The following is an 18,189-nucleotide window of genomic DNA, read 5'->3' as shown; positions in this document are numbered from 1 at the left end:
GGCTGTGGGGTTTAAAATACTTACTATAAAAATGAGTTTGGGAAATTTTCTTATAAATCTGAAAAATCGCTGTTACAATTCAAAGACTTCTACTGTACAAATTAGATTGACAATTAAAAGATGATGACAATATAAATCAGAGATATGGTAGATAACATTTATTATGTATTTGTGTGATATAACTATCTGTTTGAAAAGCAGAGCATTTCACATTTTGAAAATTGTGATTTTTATCCAAATTTCCTATTTTTTTTATGCTTAAATACAAAAATATTGATTAGTGTTTACCACTAACATGAATACAATGTATCACGGAAAAAAAAAACTGTTTCAAAATCACTTATATAAGTTAAAGCATCTCAAAGTTATTGCCATGTCAGTTTTGAAAAATGAGGCCTGGTTCTTAAGGAACTTTTGGGCTGTGTCCCTAAGGGATTAAAGTTGGAAAATTGCTGTTAGACCTATAAACCTTCTAAGGATGATTAAAAAATGATACCAATATAAAGCAGAGATAGGGTATATGCTATTTATTAACTATTATCAGTTGTATGGCTGTCTGAAAAGCAGAATATTTCTGTTAGGGAATTGCTAGGACAACAATTCCCCGGTAACTGTTGAACCCTGGGACGGGACACAAGAGACAGTGAGCCCTAAGCTGAAGCCCCCAACTGAGCCTTCCTATTGCCAGGCCCTATCCTACGTAATAGGCGGCAACCACAAAGACAGTCCCTTCCTGGATATGTGACACACATAACGCAGACAAGACGGACAACAACAAAGAGAGGTCAGCTAGCCAAGGGTCAGTAACAGTCGAGTGATGCAGTGCCAAATCGGAGTCCAAAGAATAATCAGAGAGGAAAGCCAAAGGTATAAGAATAAGATAAGATAAGAATGCAAGCAAAAATAGGGACAGTAAGGAGCAAGTATGCACACGGCAATAGCAAGCACTGGTGTGAATGTGAGCCAAGATAAAATAGGGGAGGAAGAACCCGCCCCTGGAGTTGACAGGAAGGCAGGCTATCAATCACAGGCAAGACAAAATTAACCACTTAATGGACAGAGGCAACAAGGGCAGAAGACGGGTGTGGTGCAAATACAATCCCAGAACTAGAGCCGAGTTCACAGAGTGCAACTAAAAACTTTAAGCCAAGAACCAAACTGCACCCACCTTCTGCACCGCAGCACGCGAGCAGAGGGTGGCGCAGAGACCCGAACAGGATGTTACAATTTCCTTTTTGAAAATTGTGCATTTTTCCAGATTTGCGTCTATTTTCTATTTTTTGTAACAAACAAAAAAATATTGATAAAGGTTTACCACTAACATGAATGTCTCATGACTAAATAGTCTCAAAATCACTCAGGTAACTTACAGCATCCCAAAGTTATCAACCCATAAACTTGGACTTGGAGTCCTGGTGATGCAAACTAGACTGTGTCATTAAGGTGTTAAACTTTTCAACTATTAGAAAAAAAAAAAGCAATATTTTTTTTTTTCCCAATGGCCAATAATGTATCTTTTTCCTTTTTATAAATAAAGTAAGCTTTTAATACTAGATAAGAAATAGTGAAAGGTTTTCCTGTTTGTTTTTAGTTTGCCATGTAACTCATGTATATTGGCATCCTGGTTTTTGTGATGCAGCCCAGGGGGATGTCACTCACCGTGATGCTGATGACATCAGGCACTGAACCTTATCCATCACTTTTCACTTGTAAGCAGTGTTGTGCTTAAAGCCCCACTGAGCACTGCATGGGCCTAAAAATCTCTTCTTACCATGATTTTTTTTTTAAATTAGATTTTCTGTAAATCTTTTATTTTATTTTGCTGAACATCTTTCTTTTGAGACTTTTTTAAGTTCTGAAACTCTTAGAATATTTCAATATCTTGTTGTAACATCTGTAGCCCTTATAGTCTACAGAACTGCAATAGAGCCTTGTCATGAAATCATTAAGTGTTATCCAAGTCACATTATTATAAAAAGAGATAGTGGCCCATAATAGTTCCGGCACTTAATAACAATTTAGCAGTACTCAAACTAAAAGAGCAGAGAAAATTCTTCTGTCTGACCTTTAATGTTAGAACTAGAGATGAGCGAACACTAAAATGTTCGAGGTTCGAAATTCGATTCGAACAGCCGCTCACTGTTCGAGTGTTCGAATGGGTTTCGAACCCCATTATAGTCTATGGGGAACATAAACTCGTTAAGGGGGAAACCCAAATTCGTGTCTGGAGGGTCACCAAGTCCACTATGACACCCCAGGAAATGATACCAACACCCTGGAATGACACTGGGACAGCAGGGGAAGCATGTCTGGGGGCATAAAAGTCACTTTATTTCATGGAAATCCCTGTCAGTTTGCGATTTTCGCAAGCTAACTTTTCCCCATAGAAATGCATTGGCCAGTGCTGATTGGCCAGAGTACGGAACTCGACCAATCAGCGCTGGCTCTGCTGGAGGAGGCGGAGTCTAAGATAGCTCCACACCAGTCTCCATTCAGGTCCGACCTTAGACTCCGCCTCCTCCGGCAGAGCCAGCGCTGATTGGCCGAAGGCTGGCCAATGCATTCCTATGCGAATGCAGACTTAGCAGTGCTGAGTCAGTTTTGCTCAACTACACATCTGATGCACACTCGGCACTGCTACATCAGATGTAGCAATCTGATGTAGCAGAGCCGAGGGTGCACTAGAACCCCTGTGCAAACTCAGTTCATGCTAATAGAATGCATTGGCCAGCGCTGATTGGCCAATGCATTCTATTAGCCCGATGAAGTAGAGCTGAATGTGTGTGCTAAGCACACACATTCAGCACTGCTTCATCAAGCCAATACAATGCATTAGCCAGTGCTGATTGGCCAGAGTACGGAATTCGGCCAATCAGCGCTGGCTCTGCTGGAGGAGGCGGAGTCTAAGGTCGGACCTGAATGGAGACTGGTGTGGAGCGATCTTAGACTCCGCCTCCTCCAGCAGAGCCAGCGCTGATTGGCCGAATTCCGTACTCTGGCCAATCAGCACTGGCTAATGCATTGTATTGGCGTGATGAAGCAGTGCTGAATGTGTGTGCTTAGCACACACATTCAGCTCTACTTCATCGGGCTAATAGAATGCATTGGCCAGCGCTGATTGGCCGAATTCCGTACTCTGGCCAATCAGTGCTGGCCAATGCATTCTATTAGCTTGATGAAGCAGAGTGTGCACAAGGGTTCAAGCGCACCCTCGGCTCTGATGTAGCAGAGCCGAGGCTGCACAAGGGTTCAAGCGCACCCTCGGCTCTGATGTAGGAGAGCCGAGGGTGCACTTGAACCCTTGTGCAGCCTCGGCTCTGCTACATCAGAGCCGAGGGTGCGCTTGAACCCTTGTGCACACTCTGCTTCATCAAGCTAATAGAATGCATTGGCCAGCGCTGATTGGCCAATGTATTCTATTAGCCTGATGAAGTAGAGCTGAATGTGTGTGCTAAGCACACACATTCAGCTCTACTTCATCGGGCTAATAGAATGCATTGGCCAGCGCTGATTGGCCAGAGTACGGAACTCGACCAATCAGCGCTGGCTCTGCTGGAGGAGGCGGAGTCTAAGATCGCTCCACACCAGTCTCCATTCAGGTCCGACCTTAGACTCCGCCTCCTCCAGCAGAGCCAGCGCTGATTGGCCGAATTCCGTACTCTGGCCAATCAGCACTGGCTAATGCATTGTATTGGCGTGATGAAGCAGTGCTGAATGTGTGTGCTTAGCACACACATTCAGCTCTACTTCATCGGGCTAATAGAATGCATTGGCCAATCAGCGCTGGCCAATGCATTCTATTAGCGTGAACTGAGTTTGCACAGGGGTTCTAGTGCACCCTCGGCTCTGCTACATCAGATTGCTACATCTGATGTAGCAGTGCCGAGTGTGCATCAGATGTGTAGTTGAGCAAAACTGACTCAGCACTGCTAAGTCTCTGCATTCGCATAGGAATGCATTGGCCAGCCTTCGGCCAATCAGCGCTGGCTCTGCCGGAGGAGGCGGAGTCTAAGGTCGGACCTGAATGGAGACTGGTGTGGAGCGATCTTAGACTCCGCCTCCTCCAGCAGAGCCAGCGCTGATTGGTCGAGTTCCGTACTCTGGCCAATCAGCGCTGGCCAATGCATTCTATTAGCCCGATGAAGTAGAGCTGAATGTGTGTGCTTAGCACACACATTCAGCTCTACTTCATAAGGCTAATAGAATACATTGGCCAATCAGCGCTGGCCAATGCATTCTATTAGCTTGATGAAGCAGAGTGTGCACAAGGGTTCAAGCGCACCCTCGGCTCTGATGTAGCAGAGCTGAGGGTGCACAAGGGTTCAAGTGCACCCTCGGCTCTCCTACATCAGAGCCGAGGGTGCGCTTGAACCCTTGTGCAGCCTCGGCTCTGCTACATCAGAGCCGAGGGTGCGCTTGAACCCTTGTGCACACTCTGCTTCATCAAGCTAATAGAATGCATTGGCCAGCACTGATTGGCCAGAGTACGGAATTCGGCCAATCAGCGCTGGCCAATGCATCCCTATGGGAAAAAGTTTATCTCACAAAAATCACAATTACACACCCGATAGAGCCCCAAAAAGTTATTTTTAATAACATTCCCCCCTAAATAAAGGTTATCCCTCGCTATCCCTGCCTGTACAGCTATCCCTGTCTCATAGTCACAAAGTTCACATTCTCATATGACCCGGATTTGAAATCCACTATTCGTCTAAAATGGAGGTCACCTGATTTCGGCAGCCAATGACTTTTTCCAATTTTTTTCAATGCCCCCAGTGTCGTAGTTCCTGTCCCACCTCCCCTGCGCTGTTATTGGTGCAAAAAAGGCGCCAGGGAAGGTGGGAGGGGAATCGAATTTTGGCGCACTTTACCACGTGGTGTTCGATTCGATTCGAACATGGCGAACACCCTGATATCCGATCGAACATGTGTTCGATAGAACACTGTTCGCTCATCTCTAGTTAGAACTCACATAAGAGTATCCAGGCTAAGTACATCTGTGATCTGAAATCCCAATTTTCACTATAATAATTTTAATACTGTTCCTATTTATTTTACTATGACCGGGAATTGTTACAGAAGGTTTTCAGCACATTAAAAGCAACCTGTTCTGTGCTCGGAAAAAGTGATAATGGATTTATCTGTATTTGAAGATATTTACCACTAATCACCCCTCGCATTAACATGACTCGACTTTAAGAATGAGTACATGAAATTGAAATGACACAGAAAATGTATAATCTTATTGTTAGCAATTCTATCCTTTTCTACCTCAAAATTATACAGAACATAATTCAGTCTCAAAAATTGCTGCTAGGCAAGAGTTTTAATATTGATGAATATGGCGTACTTTGATGAATGTCAAAGTTCTAATGAAGGAAGAGAAATAATGTTATTGTAAAATCATGTTAAAGATGTTATTTTAATATCATATTAATGTAAGCAGTCTTTGATATGACATATTTCCATCATTCTTATTTCAACTTTACTTAAAATCTTGAATAAAATGTTCCAAATTGTTTATGAAGTTGCTATTCAGTACATTATGTTTCTACCTTCCAAGTTACGTTCTAATGTAAGAAATGAGTTCAATAGCAGTTACTGTTGTTCTGGTTAGTTTTTACCTGTCTTAAATTTAGTTCTATGTCATAAAACTGCAATAGAGTAAGCTCTAGAAATGTAACTTTTGTGTTCTTTTTTTACTTTACCATTCATTAAATCTCTTATGCCAAATGTGTGACTGCAGGTCAACCGGGTTAACCCAGGGCATTCCGACAGCAGAAGATTGATGCACATAAAAAGATTTTTAAGTAAAGGATATGTATGAAAAATCTTCTCACTTCATGTCCCTGTATACTCTGTCATGACTGATTGCTTATCAAGGTGCATGAAAAATCGCCAAGAATATTTGGGGTAGATTTGTCATTTAATCTGTACAGCAGTTACTGATGTAATATCTATTCTTAAGCAGCTGTGTATGAAATTATATAGGGATACCACAGACAGGGAAATGAGGAGTGGAAATGGCACTTTGTGTAAAAGGATACACTACAAAGTTTACATGTACAGTAATACTTATTTATCCAAAAATATGATGGTAATGTGAAGCATTAAGTAGACAATACTATGAAGGGAATACATTAAACCAATGGAGTTCAGCAGCTAGCACTGTTACTTTGCAGGGCTGGAATCCTATGTTAGATTCTGACCCAGTTCAACATTTGCAAGTGGTTTGTATGTTCTCCCCATGTTTGCGTGGGTTCCTTCTGGTACTCTGGTTTCCTCCTAAAGTACTCCTAAATAGAGATGAGTGAACAGTAAAATGTTCGAGGTTCGATATTCGTTTCGAGTAGCCCCTCAATATTCGACTACTCGAATCGAATATCGAACCCCATTATAGTCTATGGGGGGGAAAATGCTCGTTTCAGGGGTAGGCAACGTTCGATCAAATTATACTTACCAAGTCCACGAGTGAGGGTCAGGCTGGATCCTCCAAGCAGTCTTCTCTGTGCAGCGTCCCCGCGGCGTCTTCCGGCTCTGAATTCACTCTGCCAGGCATCGGGCCTGGGCAGAGCCAACTGCGCATGCACGCACTACAAGCGGACATGCGCAGTCGGCTCTGCCCAGGCCTGATGCCTGACAGAGTGAATTCAGAGTTGGAAGATGCCGCAGGGAAGCTGCACGGAGAAGTCTTCTAAAGTTAGTAGAAGAACCAGCATTGATTGGCCGACTGTACAGCATTCGGCCAATCAATCCTGGTTCTGCATCAAAGTTTTACATTCGAATAGCGAGTGGTACTCAGTCGAGTACGAGTATTTTGAATACCGTAGTATTCGATTGAATACCTACTCGATCGAGTACCACTCGCTCATCTCTACTCTTAAAGACATACTGATAGGTAAATTAGATTGTGATCCCTATATGGGACAGTAACTGATAATGTCTCTTGAAGTGCTGCAAAATATGTTGTAATATATATATATATATATATATATATATATATATATATATATGAGTAATAAATAAATTAAACCCTTCTATCCAGGATTGGATAGAAGATTTGTGCATTTTTGAGTTTACTTGCGCAAACGTGCATTATTTTGTACTTTACACCACCAAGTGAGGGAGAAAGTAGGTGTAGTTAGATTGTCTGTCTATCCTCCAGATTTATTAAGTGCAATCTTTGAAAAAGGAACAAAACAGTCATAATCTAAATCAACCATGTCAGCCAGAATAATTGCCACTTGTGTGTTCTCGACTCTCTGTTTATGATAGAGCTGGATGATTATGACCTAAATCAAAATTATGATTAACTGAACATTATAAGTTAATTATAATTAATGAATGATTTTAGAACACTACTCTTTTTACATGTCACACCCTATTTATATGCTCCATCACATCATGACACTGAATTTTGGATTCAGTTTTTCACATATCAACAATCCTGACTGGCTAACGTGCAGTTAATGACCTATTCTTTAACCAATGGCAGAGTGAGACGGGTTGTTGTGGGTGCAGAAATAATTGAAATATTTGATGTGAACAAGTTCAAGTGATGTGAACAAGTGAATCCAATGCAAAAATAGGAAAAAAATCCTATTTTTGCTTTTTGATTAAATTATCTTTGTGGTATGTACAGTACAGTAGAAATGTAAAAGTGTGTTAGTTGGGAAAGCTCATAATCATAATGTTACTTATAGTTTTACACTGAACTGAAAGTGAATCTGCATTTTCTTGATTCAGAGTCCTCTATTCACAGTCAATGCAAATGCAAGAAATTGACTCATTTAGCACTAGGCCTATTGATAGAATAATGCAAAAAGCAAGAAGCATATTTACTGTCTTGTAATGACCACAAATCCTTGAATTAGGTTTTAGCTTAAAAAGTGGTGAACCACAGGGTTAATAATAGTACAGTTATGTACTTGAAAAAAAAAATCAACCTTGCCACAAAATTGGAGGATTAAAAAGATATAACATCCAATTATTTATACACAGCCTAGAGATGTGTTTGACAATCTGCAGAAGTGATTATAATCCCTAGCTTGTGGCTCTGTAGTTAATATATATCTCTAGCAGTAAATGTTCTTTTTATTATGAAAATCGGAACATTCATTTCTCTAGAAGTGGTATGTGGACCAGAAACAGACACAACTTTAATATTTGGAGCTAATAAAAGAAATGTATAAAATATTTTTTGACATTTGGTTTAAAACTACAGTAGTTTCCCTTTGTTATTAAAGGATACATGATTGGTTGCATAATGTAGGTATCTATTTTATTTGCATCATCCATCTGTCCCTGGTTTCAATAATGTTATACCATCTTAGTACACTGTAGAGGCTATATAGCTTACTGCTTTTTACCAGAATGATATTGCATTGTGTTATGCTCGTCTGATATTTTGTTTGATAAAACCAAAAGGCTGGCACAATTTATACTTCACTTATATTATTTTTAATGCATGTAACATGCAGAAGAAACAGCTAGGCACAGCTTACCAGCTTACAATATACTGGCAAAAGAGGATAATCTTACACTGTCAGATATCAGTGCTGTCTACCCAATGTCTCTGCCTCCCTGCATTCGATTCCCAGGTGACAGCAGCTTTAAACACTGTATTAGTAGAATTAAGGATGTCAAAGTATTACAGAAACAAGGTACCTGGGTTAAAGCCATGTTACTGCTAGTTGAAACTATATAATTTGGTCATACCTTCAATAGATGTGTTTAATAAACAGCACGCAGTAGTTCAACATCTACAAGTTGCTTTCAACTTATATTGTGAGATATGCTGTATCACAGATGAACATCATGGCAAGCTGATGAGCATGCTGAACTTTATGGCAAGATGATGATATCTTTGCCAGTGACAAAGTGGCTTTGAGCCAGACTTGAGTGTATCATTTAGTGTATTCTTTTCAATGTAGCCTTTTTTCCTGAGAGATGGCATCCTGAATGCTAAGGAATGTAATCAAGACAATGTTCCTATTGATAAATTGTATAAAAACCACCATCTTTTGGACTGTGAAGAGGAGGATCAGGTAGAGGTAGAAGACATGACTGAATTGCATAGCTGTAATGGTGTTGGTAGTAATGACTAGAGATGAGCGAACACTAAAATGTCCGAGGTTCGAAATCCGATTCGAACAGCCGCACACTGTTCGACTGTTCGAACGGATTTCGAACCCCATTATAGTCTATGGGGGGAAATGCTCGTCTCAGGGGTAGGCAACATTCAATAAAATTATACTTACCAAGTGCACGAGTGACGGTCGGGCTGGATTCTCCTTGAAGTCTTCTCCCAGCGCAGTGTCCCCACGTCTTCTTCCGGCTGGAATTCACTCTGCCTAGGCATCGGGGCCTAGGCGGAGCCGACTGCGCATGCGCAGTCGCCTCTGCCCGGCCCGATGCCTGAGCAAAGCCGACTGCGCATGTGAGGGCATGCCTGCGCATGCGCAGTCGGCTCTGCCTAGGCCGGATGCCTAGGCAGAGTGAATTCCAGCCGGAAGACGCTGCGGGGACGCTGCACGGAGAAGACTTCTAAAGGTAAGAGAAGAACCAGCGTTGATTGGCAGAATGTATAGCATGCTGCCAATCAAAGCTGGTTCTGCATCGAACCTTAAACTTCGAACAGCTAGTAGTGTTCGATCGAGTACGAGTATTTTGAATACCGTAGTATTCGATCGAACACCTACTCGATCGAACACTACTTGCTCATCTCTAGTAATGACACTACCCTTACCCAGCAGCACATCTCTTGCCTTGGCACTGATCATGGGTGGCCGCCATATACCTGACATCCACCGTACTATTATGGTGGATGTCAAGAAGGGTTAAATTGTGGCTTATAATTGCATATTTGGTGTGGATGCCCACCCATTCAAATCTTTTGGAGCAGTATATTTCATCTCATACAACAAGTATCTGGTTGGGATTTTCTGAAGCAAAGTCAATAAGCACTTTGTTTTATTAATCTGAACAAAATCCCCTTTCATATTCAAACGATAGTGAGATGCAAATTCACAAAGTCTGGAAGACTCCCGCTCCACAATTCATAGAAGAACTTAAAAGACTTCTTTATTTGCTATTAGATCAAACAAATACAATAAATTTACAACAAATTGGAATCTTTGAGAGATTTATATAAACAGTTAGAAATTATAATCCAGCTCTTTACACACTTTATCTTATTGACCCACTTTGTTTAATCTCTCTTTATAATTTTATCATATTAATATAATATTTAGAGCAATTCTCTATAATTATCCTCAATTCCCCTTCTGATCACAAACCAAATTATTAATGTTTCCATACATTGGGCCATTCTTATTATCTGATTGTTACAGTTTTTTTATTTGCATCTTCTTTGTATCTTTTCTTACCCTTTACATAATATACTGTTAAACTGTTATACAGTAGATCATAATGTAATGTAACTACTGTAAGTGTCTGTTCACACAGAGTTTTTTGGCAGCAGTTTTTTTTACGTGGGATCCACCTCAAAATCCGCTGCCATAAATGGCTCCCATTGACTTCAATGAGAGCTGGTCGCTTCTTTTTTTCGCTAGCTAGAAGCAGAAAAAAGAAGTGAGCTGCCATATCTTGCCTTGGATTCCACAGCTGACTCAGCCGCGGCGTCCGCAGCGCGAGGCTCCCTCCCGATTAGGCCCATTCATTAGGGCCTAATCCGGAGCAGAATGTCGTGCAGAACGTTCACACGCAGAATGCAAATTCTGTCATGTGAACATACCCTGAGGGCCTGTGCACACGGAGTATTCGCGTGCTCATTTTTGCATAATACACTGTAAAGAATACACGTGTAAAAATCAGACTCCAATTGACTTCAATTACATTTTTTACCCTTTTTTGGTGTGTTTTTGGCGTGTTTTTCACACATGTAAAAAATGTATTTGAAGTCAAATGTCAAAAGTCAAATGTCATTGGAGCCTGTAAAGAATACACGTGTATTATGCAAAAATGAGCACGCGAATACTCCGTGTGCATGGGCCTTTATACTGTTTACTATTATGCTAATAATATGTATATAAAAATTTTATTAAAAATATTGTTAAAAAAACATATCTTGCAAATAATTCAATAAGGTGAAATTACATTTTTGGTATGATACTATATATGTTAAATAATTGAAAGGTCGGTAATGTTCAAATTCCATTATAAAATTTCTAATAACACTTCAAAGTTGTGAGAGCGTAAGTGGATGAACCTCAATAGTCGGTATTAGAATTAACTGATCTAGATTGTTTTCACTATTTGTAAGGTTGACAGCCATGCTCAGATCACTTTACCCTGTCTTCAGCGCATGCGCTGTTATTATTCTATTTCAACATCTCATACACTGAGACCTAATAGGATTAAACCACTGCTGTCCTGCACTACTAGAGCAATGGTTTTCAACCTGTGGAACCTGTGGGGTACAAGCTATGATGAGAGAGCCACTATGTATACCCCTTGCCAAAGATGTACACCTGCACACAGGCACCATACTTATTTTAAAAGTAATTGAGCGCTTTTGTCAATACTAATGGAGGTGCCCATTGTAGTTTGTAGTGTAGAGGTGCCCTGAGGAACAAGTGGTAATCTGCAATCATTACTCATTACTCTTCTCATTACTGAACTCAGCGCACTGTCAGCTTTCCAGCAGTATATAGAACTGCATGTGCCCGATCTGATGAAAGGTTCTCTTTAATATGTGGGAGCACTGTAGCAGCTATTATATGTGGAGGCCATTACTTATTTATTTATTTGTTTATTTCTCTTGCATAGCACCAAAATATTCTTCAGAATTTTACAGATATGGTCAGTCATTGTTCCATATAAGGCTCACAAACTAAATTCCCTATCAGGGCTCGTTCACATCTGTGCCCGGTCTCCGTTCTGCAGGTTTCCGTTTCCTGCACAAAAGGCAGAGGCAGGAGATGGAAACCTGCCGGCATCTTTCATACCCATTCATTTGAATGGGTTTGATAGATGTCCGGCCATGAGCGGCGGTGAGCGTTTTATACTCTGCGCCGCGAAACCGTTTTTTTTAAGCCGGACACAGAGTCGGACATGCAGTACTCTGTGTCCAATTTTAAAAACCCAGTTTCGCAGTGGAGAGCATAAAACGCTCACCACCGCTCAAGGCCAGACCCGATCTGACAGGTTTCCGTCTTCTGCATGCAGAAGACGGAAACCACAGAACGGACTGCCGAACACTAGTGTGAACCTAGCGTCAGTATGTCTTTGGAGTGTGGGAGAAATCACACTCCAACTAGCCACTGAGCCACTGTACTGTATTATATGTGAAGGAACTGTGGTGGCCATTATATGTGAATACAGTGTAGGGGCCATTATATTATATTATATTATATTATGGGTCATTATATGAACAGCGTAGAGGCACTGAGGGGCCATTATATTACATGTGGAGCACTGTGGAGTGTCAGTATATTACATGGGAAGCAGTGTTGTGGCTAATTATATTAAATGGAAGCACTGTGTGAACCATTAAACAGTATTACATGTGGGGGACTTTTGGGGGTCATTATATTGCAGGTGGAGATACTGTAGGACCATTCTATTACATTAGGGATGTTTTCTCACTAGGGTGTACTTTGTATGGAAAGGTTGAGAAGTACTGCTGTAGTTTTTTTTTTGTTGTTTGTTTTTTTACTTTGTTGCAGATCACAACATCTGGAAGACCTTACATTTGTACATCTTCTTTTGTATGAGAGGTTTTTGTTCCCATTAGTGTGCATTTTGCATTTTTCATATCACTTATATAGTATAAGATTTCTATGGTAGGAATTAGCACCTGCTATAATAGAGTATGTAATAGAGTATCTTCACAAAAACAAAACAAAAAAAAACTTCTGAAGTATTGTATATTGTATGTGTAGAGAGACTTGAGAATAGCATTTGGTTGACCCATGTGATCCTACTGCTTTCTCTATCTGGTAGTCTGGTTAAATGCATGTCCTCCATTCCTGGAGTTCAAAGGAAACACAACAGGGATGGAGCAAACTGGTCTAAGTGATGTTTTCTTCAATACAAACGTAATCTTTGTACAATAAAGAGCCATCATGAGACGATCTCTTTTTCGATTTTTCGATTTTCACCTTTTACTCCTCGCCTTTCAAACGCCATAACTGGGCTAAAGTCCATGCTGTGAAAAATTGAGTTTTTTTGGCTGTAGCAGAAATGTAGCAAAAAAAAAAAAAAAAGGGTGTTTTCCAATACCAGCAAAGTGAATGAGATTTTGGTTTATCTCATCCACACATTGTGGAGAAAAAAGCTACTAAAAAACTGCATTAACAAAAATGCGTGCATTTTTGAAAAATGCATCATGTTAATTTCCCCATAGATTTAAAAGGAGAAGAAAAAAAACGAAGAGGAAAATGTAGCAAAACATTTAAAAATGCTGTGGAATAAAACTGCATTTTTACTGTGTTTTTTCCTATAATGATTTCTAGCTACATTTTGTTAGGCCTTAAAAATATATAAATAAGAAAAAACAAATGCTTAGGTTAGATATAATATAGGAACAAGAGTAAGTCTGTTTCTAATCCAGTGCAATACAGATTTGAATAAACCTTTTACATTTAATAGATGTTGAAATCATTTAGTGATAAAGAACATGATTTGCATTATGTTGTGTTACTGCCTATTATCCTATCACTCACTTGTAATCTTAAGTGAAAAAAAACCCATTCATCTTTCATTATAAGAAAAACAACAAGCAAAAATATTCTCAAAGCTTAAAACTTTAAAACGTTTGTACGAAGCTGTGCATATATAAGCAGATTTAACTTGTTAGAAATGAAGCAATTTTATATATATATATATATATATATATATATATATATATTATATGTATATATTCATTGATGTCGCCAACAATTCTATAACCTGTCACTGATTTTACATAAGACTCCTTTTTAAAAGAATTTTGTCACCAGAACCAAACATGTCAACCCAGCTCCTCAGAAAGATAGGTTAGGGTCTTTCCCTTGTGAATCGGTTCCTCAGTTTTCAAGTTATCATTGTTTTTGTCAATACACAAATGATCTCTTTGGAGCAAAGAAACTGTTGCTGCTTACCGTTTTGGAGAAATGGCAACACCCTTGTTGCTCCAAAGAGCTTACTTGTATATTGGCATAAAAAAGTTTGACTAAGGTGACCCTAACCTAGCTGTTTGGGAGTTGGGTTGAGTGATGGACTCCCTTTATATGCTTAAAGGGATCCTATCATTAAAACACAATTTTTTTGTGACTAACACATAGGAATAGCCTTAAGAAAGGGTATTCTTCTCCTACCTTTAGATGTCTTCTCCACACCGCTGTTTGGTAGAAATCTCAGTTTTTGTCGGTATGCAAATAAGTTCTATCGCAGCACTGGGGGTGGGCCCCAGTGCTCTCACAGCCCTGGGGGCATCCCCAATGCTGTGAGAGAACTCTCCAGCGCCGCCTCCATCTTCTTCAAGAACGGCCTCTTCACGTGTCTTCTTCCAGCGCTGGGGGGGTCAAACTTCAAAGCTTCGAGTAGAACTGACTGCGCATGCCCGCAGCCACAAGAAAAATGGCCGCTTACACAGCAAGTAAGCGGCCATTCTCTTGTGGCCTGTAGGCCTGTGCAGTCGGCTCTGCTCGTTTTTCCCTCAGCACCGGAAGAAGACACGTGAAGAGGACATTCCTGAAGGAATGAATGGAGGTGGCGTTGGAGAGTTCTTTTGCAACATTGGGGATGCCCCCAGTGCTGTTTGAATGCTGGGGCCCTCCCCCAGTGCTGGAGAGAACTCATTTGCATATCGACGAAAACCGGGATTTCTACCAAACACTGGTGCAGAGAAGACATCTAAAGGTAGGAGAAGAATAGCCTTTCTTAAGGCTATTCCTACGTGTTAGTCACAAAAAATTGCATTTTAATGATAGAATCCCTTTAAATTTGCAGAGATGTGTGAACAATTGTAGGGACTTAGAGAACTTCATCTATGACATGCTATAACCTTTTAAAATTCCTCATGGGTTTTATGAGATTCTGTTCACACTATCTTTGGTTTGAGCATTTAGTATATACAACAGAAGACATTGTTGACTGAATAGGTCTTCAGTTCCATATAGACCTGACTATAGCCAAGAGAGTATCCTATACATACATCTGTTTAAGCTTTTTTACTGTAAAGAAAAGACTAGCCTGTAGCACTTTCTGATAGTTGGTCACTTAAAAAAACAATGATTAATATACTGTACGTTATATGCTTTGAATTTTTTCTTTGTTCTTTCTTTTACATAGAAGCCTATGGATGACATATGACACTATAGTACACATGATCAACGATGCATACCATATCCTCTAAAGTGAGGTTTAGACAAAGCGCTTTTTCTATGTAAAACTTACAGAATAATAATTCTTACAACTGAATTAGGTTTCATTGTCATCTTACCTTACGCGCACTTCTGCCAAGTTCCTCTCCATAGTTTGTACCCAGAATTTCAAAGTAAATATTTGGATTGTCACCAACGTCATCAAATTCCAAAATCCCAGTAAGCCCACTTACTGCTCCCTAAAAAGGCATAAAAACAAAATATTTCAGTTATGAATTTCTCTTTCATCATAAAAAATGGTTAGAATATTTACCAATGAACTTTGTAATATTTTGAGGTAGACTATTATCTATTAGTTTTCTTTGAAGGATTGTACTTGCAGGTTTTTCTTTTTTTATTGCTGTATTTGATGTTATTATTAGAAATGAGCGAACGGCGTTCGATCAAATTGATATTCGATCGAATATCAGGCCGTTCAAGGTGTTCGATTCCAATCGAACACCAGGTGGCAAATTCTTAAAAAATTTGTATCCCCTCCCACCTTCCCTGGTGCGTTTTTTGCACCAATAACTGTGCAGGGGAGGTGGGACAGGTACTACTACAAAGGAGACAGTTAAAAAAAATTAAAAAAAAACCCATTGGCCGCCAAAATCAGGTGACCTCAAATTTAGATGAATGGTGAATTTACCATTCGCTTAATTTGAAGCAGTGAACTATATGACTGTGACACAGGGACAGATCTACAGGCAGGGTTAGCTAGGGATAACCTTTATTTAGGGGGGAATGTTACTCACCTAGCTCTTTGGGGCTCTATCTTGTCGGGATCCCTGTCAGCTTGCGATATGCGGGAGCTGACTTTTTCCCATAGGAATGCATTGACCAGCGTTGATTGGCCGAATGCCCGTACACTGGCCAATCAATGCTGGTCAATGCATTCCTATAGCGAGATATAGCAGAGCCCATGCGGTTAGCCCGACTACTCCAGACACTGGAGATGAAAGAGCTCTGCACTACACCCACCCATCCCTCCAGCTACTTCTGCTGCACTAACATGACTAGCTCAGCTTGGCTATTCCTTAGTGTAATAGCCCAGCTGAGCTTGTTAGTAGTACTAAGGAATAGCCAAGCTGAGCATTTTAGTCTGCTGCATATCTGCCAGCTCTCCTACATCTCCTACACACTCAGCTTGCTATTCCTTAGTACTACTAACACGCTCACCTCGGCTATTCCTTACTGTAATAGCCAAGCTGAATGTGCTAGTACTACAAAACCCAACCCCCCCAATCCCCAACCCCCCCCTCCCCGGTGTCCGCTTACCTCCAGCTTCCTGTTTTTGGTCCAATTCGGTCCATGGTCCGGGTTTCAGAGTGCCCTGCCCCCTCTCCCTGACTAGTATTATAGAGAAGGCGGGGCTTAAGAGATTGTGGGCAGGTACTGGGTGGGGAGACTCCCCACCCACACTCTCCTAAGCCCCACCTTCTCTATAATAATAGTTGGGGAGAGGGGGGCAGGGTGCTCTGAAACCTGAAGTGGACCAAAAACAGGGAGCTGCAAGTAAGCGGACACCGGGGGGGTGGGTTGTTTGGGGTTTGTAGTACTAACACGCTCAGCTTGGCTATTACACTAAGGAATAGCCGAGCTGAGCATGTTAGTAGTACTAAGGAATAGCAAGTTGAGTGTGTAGGAGATGTAGGAGAGCTGGCAGATATGCAGCAGACTAACACGCTCAGATTGGCTATTCCTTAGTACTACTAACACGCTCAGCTCGGCTATTACACTAAGGAATAGTCGAGATGAGCGTGTTAGTAGTACTAAGGAATAGCCAAACTGAGCTAGTCGTGTTAGTACAGGAGGAGTAGCTGGAGGGATGGTTGGGTGTAGTGCAGAGCTCTTTCATCTGTCCGGAGTAGCTGGGCTAACCGCACGGCCAGCTCTGCTATATCTCGCTATAGAAATGCATTGACCAGCGTTGATTGGCCAGTCTACGGCATTCGGCCAATCAACGCTGGTTCTGCAGGAGGAGGCGGAGTCTAAAATCGGACCAGAATGGAAACTGCTGTGGATCGATTTTAGACTCCACCTCCTCAGGCAGAACCAGCGTTGATTGGCCGAATCCCGTAGACTGGCCAATCAACGCTGGTCAATGCATTCCTATGCGAAAAAGTCAGCTCTGGCATATTGCAAGCTGACAGGGGATCCTGACATAATAAAGGTACTTGATGCCCCCAGGCATACTTCCCCTGCTGTCCCAGTTGCTTTCCAGGGTGTTGGCATAATTTCCTGTGGTATGATAGCGGACTTGGTGACTCTCCTGAGTTGAATGGTAGGATCCCCTGTAGCGAAACATTTTCTCCCATAGACTATAATGGGATTCGATATTCGATCGAATAGTCGAATATTGAGCGGCTATTCGAAACAAATATCAAATCTCAAACATTTTACTGTTCGCTCATCTCTAGTTATTATTATGTATTATTATGTTATAATTATAATATATTTTTATCATGTTGCTAATTTATATTAAGTATAATAATATTATGTTTTGTAGCTATGGTAAATAAATATTCTGTTAGAATCTTTCCCACGTTGATTGCCTCTTAATCCATATGTCCTTTTTACAAATCCCTGTCGGGAATCAGTATAATACAAGATCAGTGGTGTAACTAGGAATGGCGGGGCCCCGTGGCAAACTTTTAACATGCCCCCCCCCCCAAACCGACGCCGAAGACCTCGACCGACCCCCTCCTCCGCACTCTATTATGTCCCTTAATAAGCCCTGCACACAGTATTATGTCCATTAGTGGCCCTGCACACAGTATTAACCCCAATAGTGTCCCTTACACACAGTATTATCCCCCAT

General features: G+C 40.9%; 1 protein-coding gene across 1 annotated transcript in view; it reads right to left on the bottom strand.

Moving 5' to 3' along the window:
* GRID2 (glutamate ionotropic receptor delta type subunit 2) overlaps nt 1–18,189 on the bottom strand; it is a 952,324-nt gene that overhangs the window by 351,623 nt on the left and 582,512 nt on the right. The window contains exon 8 of the mRNA XM_075285407.1: nt 15,449–15,568. Coding sequence (XP_075141508.1) covers nt 15,449–15,568 — 120 coding nt within the window. The remainder of the gene's footprint in view (nt 1–15,448; nt 15,569–18,189) is intronic.

The sequence above is a fragment of the Leptodactylus fuscus genome, chromosome 1 (genome assembly GCF_031893055.1).
Source record: "Leptodactylus fuscus isolate aLepFus1 chromosome 1, aLepFus1.hap2, whole genome shotgun sequence".
Taxonomy (NCBI): Eukaryota; Metazoa; Chordata; class Amphibia; order Anura; family Leptodactylidae; genus Leptodactylus; species Leptodactylus fuscus.
This window is presented reverse-complemented; position numbering and strand designations above follow the sequence as displayed.